Raw genomic sequence first — 20,212 nt, 5'->3', positions numbered from 1 at the left:
AAGGCAATGCAACAAACATTTTTTTTATGGATCTTTACTTAAAAGGTTAATAAATATTAAGTTTAAAAAACTACTTCTAAAATGTATTAATTATAATAACTGTATAATACATGTTGTTGCACTGAAATATACAATATTTATTAAAATCAACAATAACATGAACACTTGGTGAGAGAAAGGGACTCGGCTCTTACAAGCAAACGGTCTATTAGGAGTTGAAGGTCAGGGGTTGCTTGGTTGAGGATGTTTTGATTGTAGTGAATATCGCATGGGGAGATTTGTGATCTTAAAGGTGAGGAGAACTGATTTCAGAATGCTGCTTGTAGGTATCAAAAGGCTATATTGTATGTTTTTATAAAAAGTTATATTTTTAGTGAGCATTCAAAGCTAGAATAAATAGGACAGAGTATGAAAGATGGAAATAATAAATCCCAGAGAAAAAATAAAGGCCTGGATGAAAACCTGTTAGCCATCCACTCTAAGTGAAGGCACGCATGCACAGGAATATGAGATAGCATATTTAATCTAGACTGTGTGTTGAGTCCCACTGGACAACTAGATATACTAACAGTAACGGATTTATATCTAAGCTTGTAGAATCCTGTGATATTGGTCACAGCTTTTGTGAGGGAGGAGTGATATAATGGAGAATCTGCCTGCCCACATGACAAGAGGCTGAAATGGAATGGCTAAGTGTATTTCCAGTGAGTGTACAGCCATGAGTAAGCAATCCAAATGGCAGGGTTTTGTTATTAAAACCTATTTTAAGAGGAAGCACTTTTTTAACTATTAACATGGCTATAAAGGTCTGCTTTTGTTGTTGATAAACAAGTAATTTGTGATGCAAAGTGTGAAAACACCTCCAACATCTCTGAAGCAGTGGCTCTGCTTAAAGTAGCCTGTGTACTCCATACTAGTGTAATTTATGCGCTTCAATCGGTGGCAAGAGTTGTCGGACCACAAAGGAGGAGGGTAACTGCAGATGCAGAGTTGCAGCTACTACCTCAGATAAACTAATTTCAATGTGCACTCTTCACTTGGGCTGTCAGAAACATTAAACTGTCCCTTTAATAGTGAGAAAAAATCAGCAGCTTTTATGGAAATTAAGATAATCTCTTGAGTAAATTAAGATGGTTGATCCTATAGTTGTATACATTAGGTTGGATTTAGATATGTATATATTGCTTGTTAATCTGTAACACCATAACATAGATTTAATTAGTGTATTGAGCTATAAATTGTAGGATTTAGGAAACGTGATACTTCCGCTTTTAATTACTGCTCCAGGGTTTGCAGTTCTTAACATGACCCTTTTGTGGATTCTGAATGGTTAGGGAAGACTTTGGGATGTCGAGGAAGGAGGAGAGGATTGAGTGTTCCCAGCAAAATTAAACACATTTTGCACAACATTTGACAAAGTTAATCATTTCATAAAGGATCACGTACCAGAAATTACGTTTCAAATGCTGCACTTAGTTAAATCCTGTAGAACAGATGGAGCAGGATCTTTAAATAACAGTGTCCCTTTTTTCACTCATATCTTTTTTTCACTCTCACTTTTGTCTGCAATTTTCATTTCCATATTTTTTTGTAAAATGTATTCTGAAAGTAAAAACTGGGGGGGGGGGATCAACCCATTTGCAGGTAATTTATCACCCAGAACATAAGAAATTTTTCGTTCTTTGAAATTTAAATTGCAAATGAAACTTGCCACTCTCCTAAATCAAATAAGGTATTTAATGATGGTTTTATGCAGAACACATCATTCTATCTAAACTCATCTACTACTGGCAAAGAGTCCCCATAGTACAGACAGCTAGAAATCCTATGCTAGTTCAAGATGTTGTTCCAGATATATTTAATGTACTGTATGGTGTTATGTTTTTTTTTTTATTACACTGCCTGCCAATCTTTACTAACTTATTCCTGACTGCATCCAAAGGCTAAGAGGATGTGAAGACATTATCTGTGACTGTGTTTCATCCTTATGTCCCTAAGAATATACAGTAGTTAGAGGACTTAACTAATTTTAGATCTAGTGTCATTTTGGTTGCATTTGAAATTATTTCTAATTTGTTCTTTATTGTGCTCCATATTTTATAAATAAATAATGTAGGGCAATCACCATAGCAACCCTTGGAGGATTCCTGCATATTGACCCAGGTTTGTACTTTTTAAATATGGCCCTGTGTGACACCGCTCATTTGTCCTCTGTGCATTCAGGTATGTTAACTAAAGAGATTAGATATCACCTTTGGTCAGGGGTGTTTATTAAAAATAGAACTGCAAGGCATCAATGATCTTAATTCAGTTCTGGCAGGATTTATTTTCCTCAGGTGCTGCCTAGTAAAGAGGGATGACCTTGTTTCATGGAGTAAATCAGGTCACTATAATTGAAAGAGCCTATCTATGTTACAGTTTGCACAATATAAAAGGCAAAGTGTGTGTGTGTGTTGCCCCTTTTACCACACTGGCTTGTGCCACCTAAGCAGCTTCATCTTGCCTTATGAAGGACTGACCCCAATGAGCTTCTTCTACAGGAATACTCTAAATTACTTATGCATATTCTGGGGAGATATCCTGAGAATTATCTAATGGAGCTAATGAGGTCTATTTTTTTCTTCACAGCTCATTGGTCTCTTGATCCTATGTATCGGCATTTATGCAGAAAGCGAGAGAAGGAGGCATCAAACTCTTGAGGGTATTTTTCTTGCACCAGCTATCATCTTACTGCTGCTGGGGATCCTGATGTTTGTGGTCTCATTTATCGGGATGGTGGGATCTTTGAGGGACAACTTACTGCTTGTAAAAACTGTAAGTAGTTACATAGCCAATACCTTCTTCAGTTGTTTTCTGGTCTCCTCTGATCTCTCTCTGCAGAGACTGGGACACGAGAGGGGAGCAGGGAGGTCGGTATGTGACAAAAAAAAAACAGGAGAAAGGGGAGAGCACACATGGTGCCTGCAATAGAAGCTACCCTAAATTATAATATAATCCCTGCTTGTCTGTAGAGGTAAATTCATGCACAGCTTTCCTTACAGCCACCGAAATTGTTCATTGTTATCTGCATATTAATTATGCTCCATCTGAAATGTGACAGACCCTGTAGAGACGGATGGTCTCTACTGTCAATAGTTCCAGCGATCTCCTATGGTCCCCTCGGTATACTGCAGACTTCCAGTAACCAAGTAGTTACACTCCACAATGAAGTGTCCCTTGTCCCCAAATCACAGACACGGTTTTAGGCTTGAACAAGTAAGAATCTCTCTTATTGTACACTTTCACTTAAAACAGTTGTGAATCATAAGATTATAAACAGGTTTGGATGCATTTTGAGAGTTTTGCTGTGTATATACAGATGCAGTCTTCTCAATACAACTAACTTTCTATTATTATTTAGAGCTACTCACTGGAAATTCGACTGGTGGGTTTTTAGGCTAAAAATGAAAAGAATTTGAAATTCAGTTCAATGATATTCCTTAAGAGTTTTAATGTGATGGCAGAAGCTTAGTTAAGATGCTAACAGCATCTTAACTAAGATGCTGTTAGCATCTTAACTAAGATGCTGTTAGCATCTTAACTAAGATGCTAACAGCATCGATATGCCCACCTATGACCCAGACTGTGTGACATTCAACAAGAATAAAATCCAGATAGAAACATTTCTAAAAGAAGAATTTTTTTTGTTGTTCCCAGTATCCTGTACTCTATTACTGTTCATTAAATGCACCGTAGCAGATATAAATGCCAGAAGGTGACTGGTCTTGGTCACTTCAGTTACCTATGAATCATGCTCCCATTCAGCTTTAAAGACTGAATATACTTTAAAGTATTAACCTGTGCTCTTACTTGGGCATCACAAATAGCAAAATAGAAATCAATAGAAGCACTTTCCGAACATGTACACGGGGGGTCTGAAGAGAGCCCTACCTGCAGCATTCCACGAACCATCGCTAGAGCTCAATGTATATCCCGTGTATGGAGATCCATTCAGCCAAACACATCTCCTGCAGGGCATTTAGCTTAGAGGTGGGTAAAGGGGAAAACACATGTGAGTATATTGTGCAGAATCCCCTCCATTGCATTTGGAAAAGGAACAAAATAAAAATGGAAAGGGACCACACAGCTGTGATATGCGTAAACATTATGTCTACCTGCCCACCAGGAAAGGACAACCCCAACTAAAAATGAAGACTAAACTTCATGCATACAGTATTAACTAGACTTAGGCACCAGGGGGCTCTTCGTGTTCGTCTTTGTGCTCCTCTTTGGCAAAAAAAAAATCTTCGTATTCCGGGAATATTGGCCTGTTCCTGTCTTCTGTTCGGGCGAATATTCGTAGACATTCTTCGTGTTCGTTTTTTCTTCGTTTTCAGCTCTGGCGCCAGGAGTTTAAATGTCCGTATGAATAACTCTAATGGTCACCAGCAGGGGGCTCTTCTGCCATCAACCAATGGCTGATGGCAGACGAGCCCCTTTGCTGGCGACCAATAGAATCGCTCGTACAGACTTTTAAACTCCTGGTGCCGTAACTTGTCCGGCAAATTCCACTGGTCTCCCTGCTCTATCAGTTAAATGTCCGTACGAACGACCAATACAGTCGCTTGTACGGACATTTAATTGATAGAAAAGGGAGACCAGTGGTATCTGCCAGACAAGTTGCTGCATTAGTTACATAGTTAGATAGGCTGAAAAAAGACATGCGTCCATCAAGTTCAGCCTTTCCTATATCTGTTAATTTGTTGCTGTTGATCCAAAAGAAGGCAAAAAAAACCCCGGTTTCGCTCTTTCCAATTTTGCACTAACCAGGGAAAAAAATTCCTTCTTGACCCCAAAATGGCAGTCAGATTTCTCCTTGGATCAATAAGCTGTTTCCCCATAATTAAAGATTATATCCCTGAATATTATGTTTTTCCAGGTATCCATCCAGTTGCAGTTTAAACGTCTGTACAGACTCCGATAAAACTACCTCTGCAGGCAGAGAATTCCACATCCTTATTGTCCTTACTATAAAAAACCCTTTCCTCTGCCTTAGACTAAATCTCCTTTCTTCCAGTCTGAACGCATGACCACGTGTCCTATGCATAGTCCTGTTTATCAACAGATTTCCACACAATGGTTTGTATTGGCCCCGAATATATTTCTATAATGGTATCATATCCCCTCTGAGGCGACGTTTTTCTAAACTAAACAGATTTAAATTAGTTAACCTTTCTTCATAATTATAGTGCTCCATTCCTTTTATTAATTTTGTAGCCCGCCTCTGCACCCTTTCTAGTGCTATGATATCCTTCTTTAGAATAGGTGCCTAAAATTGCACAGAATATTCAAGGTGCGGCCTTGCCATTGATTTATACAGAGGCAAAATTATATCTTTATCCCGCGACTTGATGCCCCTTTTTATACACGACAATACCTTACTGGCCTTAGCAACCGCAGACTGACATTGCACATTGTTGCCTAGTTTGTTGTCTATAACAATTCCCAAATCCTTCTCATTTGTCGTTACCCCTAATTCACTACCGTTTAGGGTGTAGGTTGCTTGTGCATTCACTACCCCGAAGTGCATAACTTTACATTTATCTACATTGAATTTCATCTGCCATTTGTGTGCCCAGTCCCCCAGTCTATCTAGATCCCTCCGCAGCACAGTAATATCCTGCTCGCCCTGTATAACTTTACCTAGTTTAGTGTCATCTGCAAACACAGAAACATGACTTTCAACGCCTACTGCCAGGTCATTTATAAATATGTTGAATAAAATTGGTCCCAGACACCACTTACCACTTTTGACCAGCTTGAAAATTTACCATTTATAACAACTCTCTGTTCTCTATCTCTAAGCCAATGTTCTACCCAAGAACAAGAATTTGCATCTAGACCAATTTCTTTCAGTTTGAATACTAACCTATTGTGTGGAACCGTGTCAAACGCCTTGGCAAAATCCAAGTAGATTACATCCACTGCAACACCCTGATCGACACTTCTACTTACTTCTTCATAGAATGCAATTAAATTAGTTTGACAGGACCTATGTTTCATAAAACCATGCTGATTTTTGGTAATAATACTGTTCTTCCCGAGGAATTCTTGAATATTATCCCTAAACAGCCCTTCAAATACTTTCCCAGCCACAGAAGTTAAGCTCACAGGTCTATAATTTCCGGGCACAGAGTTTGAACCCTTTTTGAAAATAGGAACCACATTCGCCTTCCTCCAATCCTCTGGTACAATTCCTGAAAGAAAAGAATCCCGAAAGATTAGAAACAGAGGTTCACTTATTTCCTGACTCAGCTCCTTAAGTACTCGTGGGTGAATACCGTCAGGCCCCGGAGCTTTGTTAACATTAATTTTCTTTAGTTGCTGGAGCACCTTGTCCTGAGCCATCCACTCACAGTTTGACAGAAAAATGTTCTCAGTGGTCCTATGTATATCCATTAGGATTTTAAAAGTCGGTACTCGCGACTCTATTGGTCACCAGCAGGGTGCTCGTCTGCCATCAACATGAGGAGTGAAAAAGTGCCTGTCTCATTTACCTTTTGGACTGCATATGGTGTTAAAGTGTGGATGTTAGTGTGAGTATGGTGTTACAGAGTGGTAACATAAGATGTCAGTTTGAGTGAGTGTGTGTTAATGTATGAGGATGTTAACGTGAATTTGTATGTTAATGTATAGTGTTAGTGTGTTTGGGTGTTAGTATGTTTAAACTGTGTGTAAATGTGTGTGGTACTTGCTAACCCTAGGCTCACCCCTGAATTAGCAAGTCATTTACAACAGAACATTAACTTACTACAATGGGCACTGTCTTTTGACCAGTTAAGAAAAAAAATAGTAAAATACTACTAATATATTGTAGTATGGTTGATTTTATAGTGAGTGTTACAAATAAACCACTTGAGTTAAGAAAATCTATTACCCATGACAAATATTTCCTTTCCATTTCTGGCTTTAATAGCCTAATTTATCATTGGAGTGGCAGGGAAAAGATACATCCGTGTTCCATTCTTTCTCATTTACTAGAAGCACAGAGGTTAATTCCAATATTGGAACACGATGTTGGTGGAGCTCTGTTGAAAGACACAAGGGAGTCTTGCACATATATGCTACCTCTGTTATGTGATCAGATAATAAGCAAATGCATGGACAGGCAGCGACAGGCTGTGAAGTTTTCTGACATGTTGTCTTTTTACAGGCCAGTGGATTGATTGCATTTTAATTATGATACTTGTCATCTTGCGGTGCAAAGCAGCGCCACTCTAATAGACAAGAGTCCTCTATTCCCTACACTTACACAGGGATAGCTATAGAATGGGCAGAGGTCAACGCAAGACAATGAATCAGATACTCGTATAACATGACAGCATTTTGCAAACTAACAGAAGGTACAAGATGAATTAATTTCAGTGAATAAAATGCGCCATTCCATTTTTAGAAGCCATAATTGGAATATTTTGTACGTGATCAAAATGTAAATGCCATAGGTTATTTAATTTTATTGTTTTAAATCAGTAGAATACAACTGCCAGTATTATATCCCAGACTGATGCAGCCTCCTTCTTCACTATAGAAGTTGATGGCAGATGAGACTCAATTGGCCTACCTAGTCTACCCGTTCTTCCTGCTGTAAAAACCTCAAGCCTTTTTTTTGTTGGTCCTTAGTCTTGGCTGATGATCGCCTCATGCCTACCCTGTACATATTTACCACCTTCATGATGTACCAAGTCATTATAAAACGTGTCGCCTAAAATCTTCTAGTGACGGCATGATACATCATGAGGACATTCACCTCCAATCTTCATCTAACGTGTAGAGTTCCATGGTTCCCTGGTGCAGGTGACTGCCTCTCACTCAAGGTAGTCTACAGAAAGTAAAGCAGAAAAGGTTATTAGATTAGCCGACTGTCAGGCAGTGAAATTGTCTGATCCCTGCTAACATGCAGGGATCATGTATTGTCCATTTTGGGTGGCAGCTGGTAATGCCTTTTGCAGCTCAAACAATGAAAAGAAGAAGCTTCCAGCATCCTTCACCCCAGGGCCGGCCCTATAATGGAGCAGACTGAGGCAATTGCCCCAGGCGGCACTTTTTTTTTTTGAAGTGCCGCGTTTTTGTCATCCGATGCGGCTATTATTGAAAATCTTGCCTGCGTGCCGATCGGTTCGGCTCTTCGTTCCACCCCCTTGAAGATGCGCCATGACGCTCAAGCGGGCAGGCTCACGCAGAGCAGTTGCCCGTCACCGCGTGACAAGGAGAAGATCTTGAGGGAGAAGAGCACGTCAGTGGAAGCAGAAAAAGTAAGTATTTAAAAAAAAATTAAAAAAAATTGAGGTGATAGACGGAGGGATGGAGTAATGGAGAGACATATTCATGCCCCTGAAGCCGGCACCGAGACCGAACAGGGAGACTCGCCGCAGGACTGCTGAAAGGTAAGTACAAGGGGGGGTTTAAGGATAGATAATAGGGAGGGACGGAGGGAGAGGAAGGGTAGATAATGGGGGGGCGGCATTTTAAAATTCGCCCCAGGCGGCATTTTGCCTTGGGCAGGCCCTGCTTCATCCTATCAATACATTCCACTAAAGGGGGTCAGTCAGGGGTAGAGGAAGTGGATGAATGGGATGAACTCTTTTCCAAAGCCCTGCCATTGGTATGATTGGGGCAGGTAGGTCATGCTCCCAATCACAAGCAAATATGCCATACTGTAGTATACAGTTTATATTAAGTTTTAATAAACAAACTTGCTAGAAAAATTAGATGTTATAGATCCCCTTTAAACTGCACCATGTGTTTATAATGCCTATTTTAGCATACACATTGTTATTCTAGGTTACATTTACTGCTTTCAGCACAGTGTTCTTGCCCATAACTGTAGAGATATTAAAATGCATTGTTATTAAATACTGAACACTCAGATAGAATGCACTGGCATGTATACCATCCAACAGATCCTCTATCTCTATAAACAGATCAATTAGTTGTTCCATCAAATAAAACTTCTGTGGTGCGTACAACACAGATCAATGGGGACACGGAGTCTGCGCTGTCCTGTAATACAATTACGTTGGTTCTCTGCTATATTCCTAATCAAATTTCTTAAACTATTTTGTGAGCGGGGTACAATTAAGTAATCAAAAAATACATAAAATGCAAGTATGAAGAACATACTTCTAAAAGAAGCTGACTAGCTGCCTTTTATTACTTTGGATTTGCTGACCTAATAAAAAAAAAAGTTTCACAATAACTATGTTGCCGCTACCTTGATTTTTAATATGATATCTGTAGTCTGCTTTAAAGGCAGAAGGAGAATGAGTAAGATGGCAAAAAACATCTCATTGTACTTTCTGCAGGGAGAAAATCATTGGGTTGGCCCCTCGTAATGCATAGTTCAGTTTTATCCCAATTCACTGTTTATTGAATAAACCTTGCTGCATTTACAGTGGTTTAGGTGCCATTTTATACTGTTAATTGGTAAATGAAGGCGAGCTGGTATGCCAACAATCTACAATACATATATTCAAGGGGTATGACAAGAAGAGAATTGACAGACTAAGACAAACCGATACATTAGGTGGAGAGAGCCCGGCTCGCAAGCTTACAATCTTGAGATCTGGGTGAAGAATGTAGGAGAACAGTTATATCAAGCTTCCTGCTCTTCCTTGATTAGCTCCTCGTCTCTACGACCAGTCAGCTGATTTACCCACCTCTATTTATTTTCTCTATATATATCTATTTATGTGTATATGTCTTAAATGTCTTCATGGCTGAACATGTAGCAACGCAATGGGTTTCTCGTTTGTTTCCGAGTGCTATAATTGCTTCTGCACATGTAAATGGTATGGTTTTTCTTTCAGTGCCGTGTTGGAGAATCCTCTGCTTTACTGTATAATTAACTTACCACTGATTAATGTTGACCCTCTCACTGCTCTGACTGCATGCCTCTGTTTAATTTCAGTTCTTCTGGGTTCTTGTTGTCATCTTCGGCATCGAGGTACTGCTAATTATTATCGAGCTGGTGTTTGAAGATCAGGTAATCATCCTATAACTTGAAATCTGCCATTAGGTGACAAACTATAAACCTTATAGTTGTTTTGGGTTTAAGATGCCACGTTTTTATAGTAACAGGATAGCATTCATTTTCTATAAGCTGTTTTTATGCAATTTCTTTTTAATTCTTCCTTCATTGCATACAGAAAAGTATAAATCAGAACAATTTGAATATTTGTGGGTTATGTTTTTCTAAATTTTAACTCAGAACTGTAACTGGGGCTTTTGGTGCCTGGGACAGGGTTGGATGCCCAGTATCTTAGTGACATCACAATATGTCACAGGTCCAATATAACTTGTCAAAGCAATGCAAAATAACAAAGTTGTTGCGTATACATTTCACATCTTGACAAATAGTAAAAAAATTATACAAACCATTATGTGGAAATCTCTTCATAAACAGGACTATGCATAGGACACGTGGTCATGCGCTTAGACTGGAAGAAAGGAGATTTAGTCAGAGGAAAGGGTTTTTTACAGTAAGGACAATAAGGATGTGGAATTCTCTGCCTGCAGAGGTAGTTTTATCAGAGTCTGTACAGACGTTTAAACAGCAACTGGATGGATACTTGCAAAAACATAATATTCAGGGATATAATGTTTAAATTATGGGGAAACAGCTTCTTGATCCAAGGAGAGATCATTCTGGGGTCAAGAAGAATTTTTTTTCCCCCTAGTTTGTGCAAAATTGTAAAGAGCCACAACTGGGTTTTTTTTTTGCCTTCTTTTGGATCAACAGCAAGAAATTAACAGATATGGGAAAGGCTGAACTTGATGGACGCATGTCTTTTTTTAGCCTATGTAACTATGTAAAATGTACCTTTTGGCTGTTTTGCTTTTAAAGTGGATGCATCACTTATGCAAATGCTATCCTCATTATAAAAGGCATGTATAGAAACCCACTTGTGTATTAATTGATTTAAAGATATTTGCACTAAAAGCCTAGAATCTTATCACTTCAGCAGAACCAATTTCAGTGGCATTCTGGATATACACGCATAACTTATATCTTCTGTGTCCTGATCCGACCCCTCATTAAGTGAAAGAAGCAATAAAATCAGTTTATACAGTGTTCAGTTTGGCAAAAGAAGTGGAACAATGCCTTTAATCTAAAGGTATCAGTTTTTATACAGGAACCCCACACAGCTTCATAAAACTAATTGTTAATTTCCTTTTACTTTTCTTTATTCACAGCAGTATTGTTAGCCACGTCCTCCTGATGGTTAACTACTGGAGCTTTTATATATCATTTTATTTAAATAAAACATGAATTAGGACATTTCACGAGCCATTCTTCAACTCAGCAGCTTGACTTGTATTGTCGCACATATCTGTTCCTAACATATACGGTGGATATATTTATAAATCCCTTTTATGTGAATTTTCTTTGATGCTTCTTACTGGCAATGAAGGATTTAAAGTCTGTAACTGTTGTATCGAGTGCTGTGCTATTTTTGCATAAAGACCTGAGGGGTTAATTGCTATTTTGTTAAGAGTGTGTGAATCATAAAGTTGTCATTTCCAGCATCCTTCAGATTTGCCGTTAAACATTAAGAATTGTGCCTGGAGATCCTCTTCAGAAGAGACAATTTCCTTTTGCGCCGCTTATTAACAGTGCATGAAAGATCCCGGCGTCAAACCCACGTCGGCTCGAAAGTTTCAGTGAGAATGAGAGAAAGGATTGGTAACAAATTGGTACCAAAAGATAAAAATGTAATAACAAATATGGAAGCCTGAGGGAGTACTAAAGAAGCCGCTCTCACGAGAAACTATAGGGGATGGAACGTGGTGGATGAAGTAACTCCTCTCCCTGACTATGGCAATGAACGTTGAAGTTGTGGATCCAGTTATAAAGTAGGGGTTGAAGGAAGAACTTGCAAGGTCAAGGCTGAGGTGAGGTATTATAATACGAGACAGGAGTTAAAGGGACACTCTGGGATATGCCCAGTGTGGTTGGTGCAAAAGCTAGAGTGCAACCTTGGTACAAGTTTATAGAGAGATTTTATAGGATTACTTACAGGAGGTCTAGTTGTTGGCGGTTAGGTAGTCAGGTTGGCAACGAAGCTATATACAAGTGGCGTTTTAAATGAGCAGTTGAGGTGATTTAGGGCAACTATTATAGGCAAATATTTAAAAGGGAGGCTATGGTAGCGGGTACAGATAGACATTTTAACAGCCTTTAATAAATTATACAAGCAACTACTGAGCTGAACAAAGAGTTTATTGGAAACATTTAAGGGAATGCCTCTATGGTAGCGAAAAACGTATCATGAACAGTGATGATTACTACTTTTACAGAGTATTTTTGAGAGTTATTGAGAAGAGTTCTTGGTAGAGTTTGGTCAGAGGATTCTTTATTAATCCTTCCGGCACCATGGAGTAGGTTAACTCAGGTACTCGGCATCATAGTATGCTCAGCCCCAAAAAAGACCGCTTTAATTATTATGACAGGACAAGGGGCTCTATTCACCGAAGGAAGAATTGTCAGAAGACTTTGTCTTCCCTATTCATTATAAAGGGCCAATACTGACAGGTTCTTCAAGCTCGAAGGGCTGAGCACCTCCTGTGAATCACCCTTTTACTTTTTACTTTTTACTGGGCCTGCTTGCCATTGTATTTCTGTAGATATAACATTTCTGTCACTATTAAAATACCACCCTTCCGTGTATAGTTATTCTGTACGTTGTGGAAAATGTTAAAAAAAAAAACAAAAAACAATAAAATCCTATTTTGTGTGTGCCTGTCGGTACAATAACAAGAGGTAGAGTGAAATATTAAAATCTAGATAAAGCCAGGAGCTGGGACAAATGCCACTCACCCTGAGGCTTGCGATTATATCTAGAATCAGACACTAAAAATCCCACATATGTTTTTCGCAATTTATACAGCACAGAATCTGGCTATTTTTAACTTAACTCTCTCAGGAGAAGTAAACCAGCTGTACTGGGTATTTAATAAAAATACTGGTGGATAACCTAGCAACTCACCCTAAAATTGACTTTCTGGGTTTTTTAATATAGTTAATAATAACCATTTCCTGTAACCAGGCTGTAACGATTCACTTAAGCCGATTGTAAATAAAAATAGTCAAATTAACTATAAAAATGATTGCCATGCAAATCACAAAGCAAACTATTATGATTAACTATACTGTTAAAATGTTTTGGGTTTTTTTAGAAGTACTGTATTCAAAGGATTTTTAATAAAGTAATAATGGGTTCAATATTTGGCATCCGTGAAGTTGTCTGTTAGGGAATTTATAGTCCAGGCTTTTTGTGGAGAGCGACCATGTATTAAAACCCCATGGAATTGGGCACAGATTTAGTAAGCTCTGCTTTGTTGACTAAACATTTTACATTATTGATCTTGCAGAAACACCCAGCTCATTTCTTATTCACAAATTAATACAGCAGCCATGTTGTGCTCCGTCTCTCTCTTTCTCCCTTGACGAAACAAAAAGCTTGGCAAACTCCTGTTGTTTTTTTTAGTGAGGAGATCAGTTTGAAAAGTTTTAAGGAGAATCGTTGATATATTCTGAATAACAGACCAAAGGATTCGAAAAATGTTTAGTTTCATTTTTGGTCCATTCACTTTTGGACAACTGATTTACTTTCCACAATGGCATCATGTTAGCTAATAGAATAGTAGGAATATTTTTTGTAAAGTTTTTTAAAATGGGTTTGTGTTATTGTTGGAAAAGGTTTGGGTTACATGTTTTGATATAGAGTTTCCATTTTTGGGATAATTTATATTTGATCAATGCTGTTTCCATTTTTTGCTAAAGGCAATCCAGTTTTCCTAAATAAACATTGTAATGCTTTTATTTTGCACACAAAAATAGTATTATTCAGCTTGTTTCTAAAGTAAATTAGAGTAAGATTTGTCTTAGTGTAACAGAGATCCATGCCACCAGCAACATAATACCTTAATAACTTACTCTAAGACATGCTTATATATAGGAAAGGGCCATCTTTTTAACCATACAGCACATAATTTTATTTATGGTTATTTATTTATATGAAAAAAAAAATACAATTACCAAATTCAACAAATTGTGATTGGATTACATTGCCGTGAGTTAATGCCTAGCTGTATAATTATTCATTTAAGTGGGTTGGCAAATGCAGACACAATCCTCATTTACCTGCATATTTAAATATCACAAATGTTACTATGTTTTTTGTTTTGTTTTTTACACACCTCCCAACACTTCCATTGGCCAAAGGGTGGTCCATTTTCATCCGAGATTATGGTTTTACATGTTAGATGCAAATTGGAATCCATTTTTTTACTGCATACAAATCCAAATGTATTTATTAGAGTTAGAATAATACATCTGTCCCATTTATCTCATTTAGGCTTCCTCCTTTAAAATTATTTTATAATTTGCCTTTCAAGAATATATTATTCTGTATGCAGAAATGATTTTTTTGAGTGTAACAGCCTCTGTTGTTTTACATCGGTTAATAGGACAGCTTATATGTTAGTACCCAATATCTGGATGATATTTTGAAGTATAAACATTCATTGATGTATTTATTTTGAACATATATTTTGAACATATAATTTATAATAAGTCTGTAGAATTCTATAATATTGTAAACCAGCTAAATAAATCCATGATAGATGAAAATGTAACGTAGAAACAGCAGATAAGAGCCATTCGGCCATCTAGTCTGCCCATTTTTCCTGAAGTAAGACAAAGTTCTCAATCAGTCCTTGATCTTATCTTAGATTCAGGATAGTTTCATGCCTATCTCATTAATGTTTACCTTACTGGTGATGGGAGGCCGTTCCATTTATCTCAGTACAGTAAAACTTCCTTACATTTCATCTAAACCTCTGACCCTTTAGTTTTATATAATATGACCTCTTGTTCTAACATTGCTATAGATTCGATCGCTGGTTCTAAACAAATGTATTTGGTTGCAAATAGTTTTGTTCATTAAATACGCTAAAATAACTGTTTTCATTTTTGCAGATGAAAAAGTTCGCACATGCAAATATCCTGGTAGGAATCAGGCAGTATTATGATGATTTGGACTTCAAGAATATACTAGATTTTGTGCAAGAAAAGGTTGGTACATATGTACTCGGATTGTCTCCTTTTTGTGCTTTCCTATGTTTATATAGTTCAGCCTGGCTACTTTAGCAGTATGTTGGAGAATGCAAGCAGTCCTGAAGCCATGTTTTGCCCCCTCGTTTCTCCCTCTTTCCCTAAATTCTCCTCTCTCTTTTCTTCTCTCTCTCTCTATTTCAGAGTAGGGGGCTGCAGATCACACTGTGTGCGGGAAATAGTGGGGCTGCTCGATGATGGTGTTTGTGCAAAAAGAAGTATTATTGTCAGATTGTTTTGTGTATGGGAGGGGTCGCATCCTAGTGTTGTGTGCAGAGAGTTTTCTGAGCTTTCAGGTTGGAGAAAGTTTGGAGGTTTTTTTTTTTTGTTTCAAAACAAAATATTTTCATTGAGGAAGGAACATTAACTTACATCTCAATGCTTAGTTTTTGCTTCCTTCTTTAGGGGTTCCTCCTCGCTTTCAGATATTTGTAAAAGTACATGAATTAGAAAAAACTTGTTAAAATTGAATTCTGTACAAATCTGACAGTACAGCTCTACCAGGTAGTGTTGTGGGGATAGCAGGGTGGTGTTGTGTGTCACCGGAGAGCTATAAAGAAAGAGGAAAGTGAGGGAGATAGAAACAGGTTAAGAGAGAGAGAGAATATAGAAGGAGAGAGAGATCTGTATGTGTGTATATATAGATATATACTGTAAATGTGTGTGAATATGTGTAGAAACACAGAATAATTAAGGCTTAATCTGCCTCAAACTGATAATTTTTTTTGTAAAGCAAAATTAATTATGCTTAATTATGCTTTTAGTGTTGCCAAAAAGTGTTAAACAACAATTTATTGTCTCATACAGCCCCATGAAAACAGACAGCATATACAATTTACTCTGTAAATACTCAAGATGCTGACTCCCAAAATAAGTCTTTATCGGTCTATCGTGTGTTTTCCGGTGGGGGGGGTAAAGAGGCAAATGCAAAGGGGGTATTAAAGTGCACATGCTGGCTGGTGTGTCGCTTTAAAGTCAAGTGATTATTCCAGTGTAATGCTGGAAATGTATTGAAATAAATAATCCCTAAAATTGGTTGGGCTGCTGATCTTACCAAGTGTCAGCACTGAATCTCATACATATAAACTGTGTTAAGGCCAGTTGCAGATAACGTTCAGATGGTCTCTTATATTATCCACTCTTAAGTGATATAGATATGTGTGTGTGTATAATGGTGCACTTTTAGAAGCACTTGCTGGCATACTGAATCCAACTGGCCTTATGACATAGTGTACCATTTTCTTCGTGCAGTTCTCATGTTGCGGAGGTGATGAGTTCAGCGACTGGAGGGTGAATCAGTACCATTCCTGCAACGGCACGGGACCCCTCTCCTGCGGAGTGCCGTATACCTGCTGTATAACTGGAACAGTAAGGATAAAATGCATATTTTCATTTTTTAGACCAAGCTGATTTGGGCAACAGAGAGTGTTATGGTACATGACAAGCTACAGGTAGACTATTTAATGCACTCCTTAGGCTAGAGTCTTTAGTCAAAGTTGATACCTTTTATTTTCCCAGCATAGAAAATTATATCCGTACCAAATGTCCAAAAAGACCAAATGCCTACGCACCAAGTTTGTGACTAGTAAGCGCAACATATTCACACAAAGCATTCATGTATTTTGGCAATTACAGCCATCAAATAAAAGGGAGGTTAAACCAATGGTGTGCAGATGTTAGAGAGATTGTTTATTTAACTACTTAAACAAACATACATCAGATGGTAAGTGGTGGTTATATTTCATACACAAAGATTTGCCATTTTTGGCAAGGACGTTCTCAAAATTTTAAATATCAGTCTAAGTAAGAATGAGCATACTCCTTTAGCATAGCAATGGCTGCTGCCTACCTTTTAGCAGGCAGTGCCACTGGGAGTACTGTGTATGTGCAAGCAACTCACAGAGGTTTTTCTTTAGTGACAGTGTTTAGGATTTCATACCTCCCAACTGTACTGATATTCATGGCATAGTTTTGATCGATTTTTGACCAAGTCCTGTTTGGTTGGGCAGTAGGGAGCATGGGATAGTTGGAAGTATCCTATCCACTTACGGGGCTGGTCATGTCCCACAAGGGCTCATGCCACACTCTCCAACACAGCTGTCCGATTTGGACACCTGAAATGTTGTGGAGTATGGGATTGACCTCCAATAATAGAATCCAGGCCATTAATCGGTAATTGCTGAGACATTGCAGCAATCGTCTATAGCACACTGGTACTCCAGACTGGAAGGGGTTATGTGTTTCTGAAACTCAAGCATCTAGAAGAGTCCTAAGAGAGTCCTTTGAGACTTGTTTTCATGTTTTAATAATCAGTAACTATATTATCAAATTATGAAAATGGCAAACGAAAAACAGGGAGAAAGAAGCCCATATTAGGACTCCATGAAAAGAGTTTATTGGAGATTCATGTCTGAAAAACAGATACAAGGAAATCTCATTTCAATAATCACTGAAGTGTGACCAGGAAAAAAAATATTTTATTTACATTACTGTATTTAATAAATCAGCTTTCTCAAGAAACAACACTATGCAGAAAATAAGGAAGAAACATGATGCGGGGACCCTTCAAACAGTGTGTTTTTATCATGATCTTGGAATTATTTTTTTTAAGATGTATTAAAACAACTATTATTGTTAATGAAGTACAATTTTTTTAGTATATGTGCCAGTAAAGAATTATCTCTTATAGGGCTGCAACTAACGATTATTTTAATAATCGATTAGTTGGCCGATTATTTTTTCGATTAATCGGATAAAAAAAAACAATATGCAAATTTTTTGTTTATTTAAAATAATTTAATGAACTGGATGTTAAAAAACAACTTAAAATTTACATTAACATTCTTATTTTGTTATGATGTAATAAAAAAACAATATTTTCAAAGTACAAAAACCCAAACACAATATTTATGAAACAAAATAACCCCAAACATTCTGAAAAGAGGTGGACTATTACTGTTCAAGAAACTTTGCACCCGGCACTTTGCACCCGGCACTTTGCACCCAGCCCTGGCACTTTGCACCCAGCACTTTGCCCCACCCCTGGCACTTTGCACCCGGCACTTTGCACCCGGCACTTTGCCCCAGCCCTGGCACTTTGCACCCAGAACTTTGCACCCAGCACTTTGCACCCAGCCCTGGCACTTTGCACCCAGAACTTTGCACCCAGCCCTGGCACTTTGCACCCAGCACTTTGCACCCGGCACTTTGCACCCAGCCCTGGCACTTTGCACCCAGCACTTTGCACCCAGCACTTTGCACCCAGCCCTGGCACTTTGCACCCAGCCCTGGCACTTTGCACCCAGCCCTGGCACTTTGCACCCGGCACTTTGCACCCAGCCCTGGCACTTTGCACCCAGCACTTTGCACCCAGAACTTTGCACCCAGCCCTGGCACTTTGCACCCAGCCCTGGCACTTTGCACCCAGCCCTGGCACTTTGCACCCAGAACTTTGTACCCAGCCCTGGCACTTTGCACCCAGCCCTGGCACTTTGCACCCAGCACTTTGCACCCGGCACTTTGCACCCAGCCCTGGCACTTTGCACCCAGCACTTTGCACCCAGCACTTTGCACCCAGCCCTGGCACTTTGCACCCAGCCCTGGCACTTTGCACCCAGCCCTGGCACTTTGCACCCGGCACTTTGCACCCAGCCCTGGCACTTTGCACCCAGCACTTTGCACCCAGCCCTGGCACTTTGCACCCAGCCCTGGCACTTTGCACCCAGCCCTGGCACTTTGCACTGTACCCCTGCACCCAGTCTCCAACTCTGCCCTGCACCCAGCCCTGCCCCCACATTCTGCCCTGCCCCCACACTCACACCCTGCACCCACTCTGCTCTGCACCCACACTCACACTCTGCCCTGCACCCAGTCTCCAACTCTGCCCTGCACCCCCACCCCCACTCTGCCCTGCACCCAGTCTCCTGCCCTGCCCCCACACTCACACCCTGCCCTGCATCCCCACCCCCACCCTGCACTCAGTCTCCTACCCTGGCCTGCCCCCCCCCACTCTGCCCTGCATCCCCTGAAACCCCACCCCCACCCCCGCGAATCGCTCTGTGCGAATGGAGCCACTCGCACAGAGCGAACCGCTCTGTGCGAACGGAGCCACTCGCACAGAGCGAACCGCTCTGTGCGAACGGAGCCACTCGCACAGAGCGAACCGCTCTGTGCGAACGGAGCCACTCGCACAGAGCGAACCGCTCTGTGCGAACGGAGCCACTCGCACAGAGCGAACCGCAACTAAAAGAAGGCGCGTGTAGCGGAAGCGGGGAACGCTCGCGGAGGTAAGTAAAAGGAGCCGAGTGCTCCAACAACTAATCGATCACTCGATTAATCGATAACGGAAATCGTCGACAACGATTTCCGTTATCGATTATTATCGATTTTATCGATTCGTTGTTTCAGCCCTAATCTCTTATTATTTTACAGATATAATGTTAAAATATAGCAACTTGTTAATACTTAGAAAGTGCCAACTTGCCGGCACTCCTCCAGAGACGGACAGTAATGTCCGCCGCTGGAGGAGCAGGCTCACAAGGGAGCGGTATCGGAGGTCTTTAACAGATCTCCGGCTCCCTTGAGTGATTTTAAGCCGGGTTCAACCCTTATCGCTCCCTTGCGATCCGTGCGGCAACAGCTGCTGTGCGCCGGGATTTGTTGTCAGATCCCGGCGCACAACACTGAAGCCGCGCCCACTGAACCGGAAGAAGACAGAAGAACTGAAGAAGAGGAGCAAAAGAAGCTGTAAGGAGAAAAGAGGAAAGGTAGGAAAGCATTCCTATGTGTGGTATGTGTGGATTAGTATGTGTGGATTGGTATATGTGTGGATTGGTATATGTGTGGATTGGTATATGAGTGGATTGGTATATGAGTGGATTGGTATATGAGTGGATTGGTGTATGTGTGGATTGGTATGTGTGGATTGGTGTATGTGTGGATTGGTGTATGTGTGGATTGGTGTATGTGTGGATTGGTGTATGTGTGGATTGGTATGTGTGGATTGGTATGTGTGGATTGGTATATGTCTGGATTGGTATATGTCTGGATTCGTGTATG

At 39.7% G+C, this 20,212-nt stretch overlaps 1 protein-coding gene across 1 annotated transcript in view; it reads left to right on the top strand.

Moving 5' to 3' along the window:
• Positions 1 to 268: 268 nt before the first annotated feature.
• The window catches only part of LOC149300145 (tetraspanin-15-like), a 34,889-nt gene continuing 14,945 nt past the window's right edge, over positions 269 to 20,212 (top strand). Inside the window, exons 1-5 of the mRNA XM_089485573.1 lie at positions 269 to 292; positions 2,629 to 2,814; positions 9,947 to 10,021; positions 15,020 to 15,115; positions 16,406 to 16,522. Coding sequence (XP_089341699.1) covers positions 269 to 292; positions 2,629 to 2,814; positions 9,947 to 10,021; positions 15,020 to 15,115; positions 16,406 to 16,522 — 498 coding nt within the window. The remainder of the gene's footprint in view (positions 293 to 2,628; positions 2,815 to 9,946; positions 10,022 to 15,019; positions 15,116 to 16,405; positions 16,523 to 20,212) is intronic.

This window comes from Sceloporus occidentalis, unplaced genomic scaffold, assembly GCF_023333645.1.
Source record: "Sceloporus occidentalis isolate IW3139 unplaced genomic scaffold, rSceOcc1.0.p SCAF_26, whole genome shotgun sequence".
NCBI lineage: Eukaryota > Metazoa > Chordata > Lepidosauria > Squamata > Phrynosomatidae > Sceloporus > Sceloporus occidentalis.
This window is presented reverse-complemented; position numbering and strand designations above follow the sequence as displayed.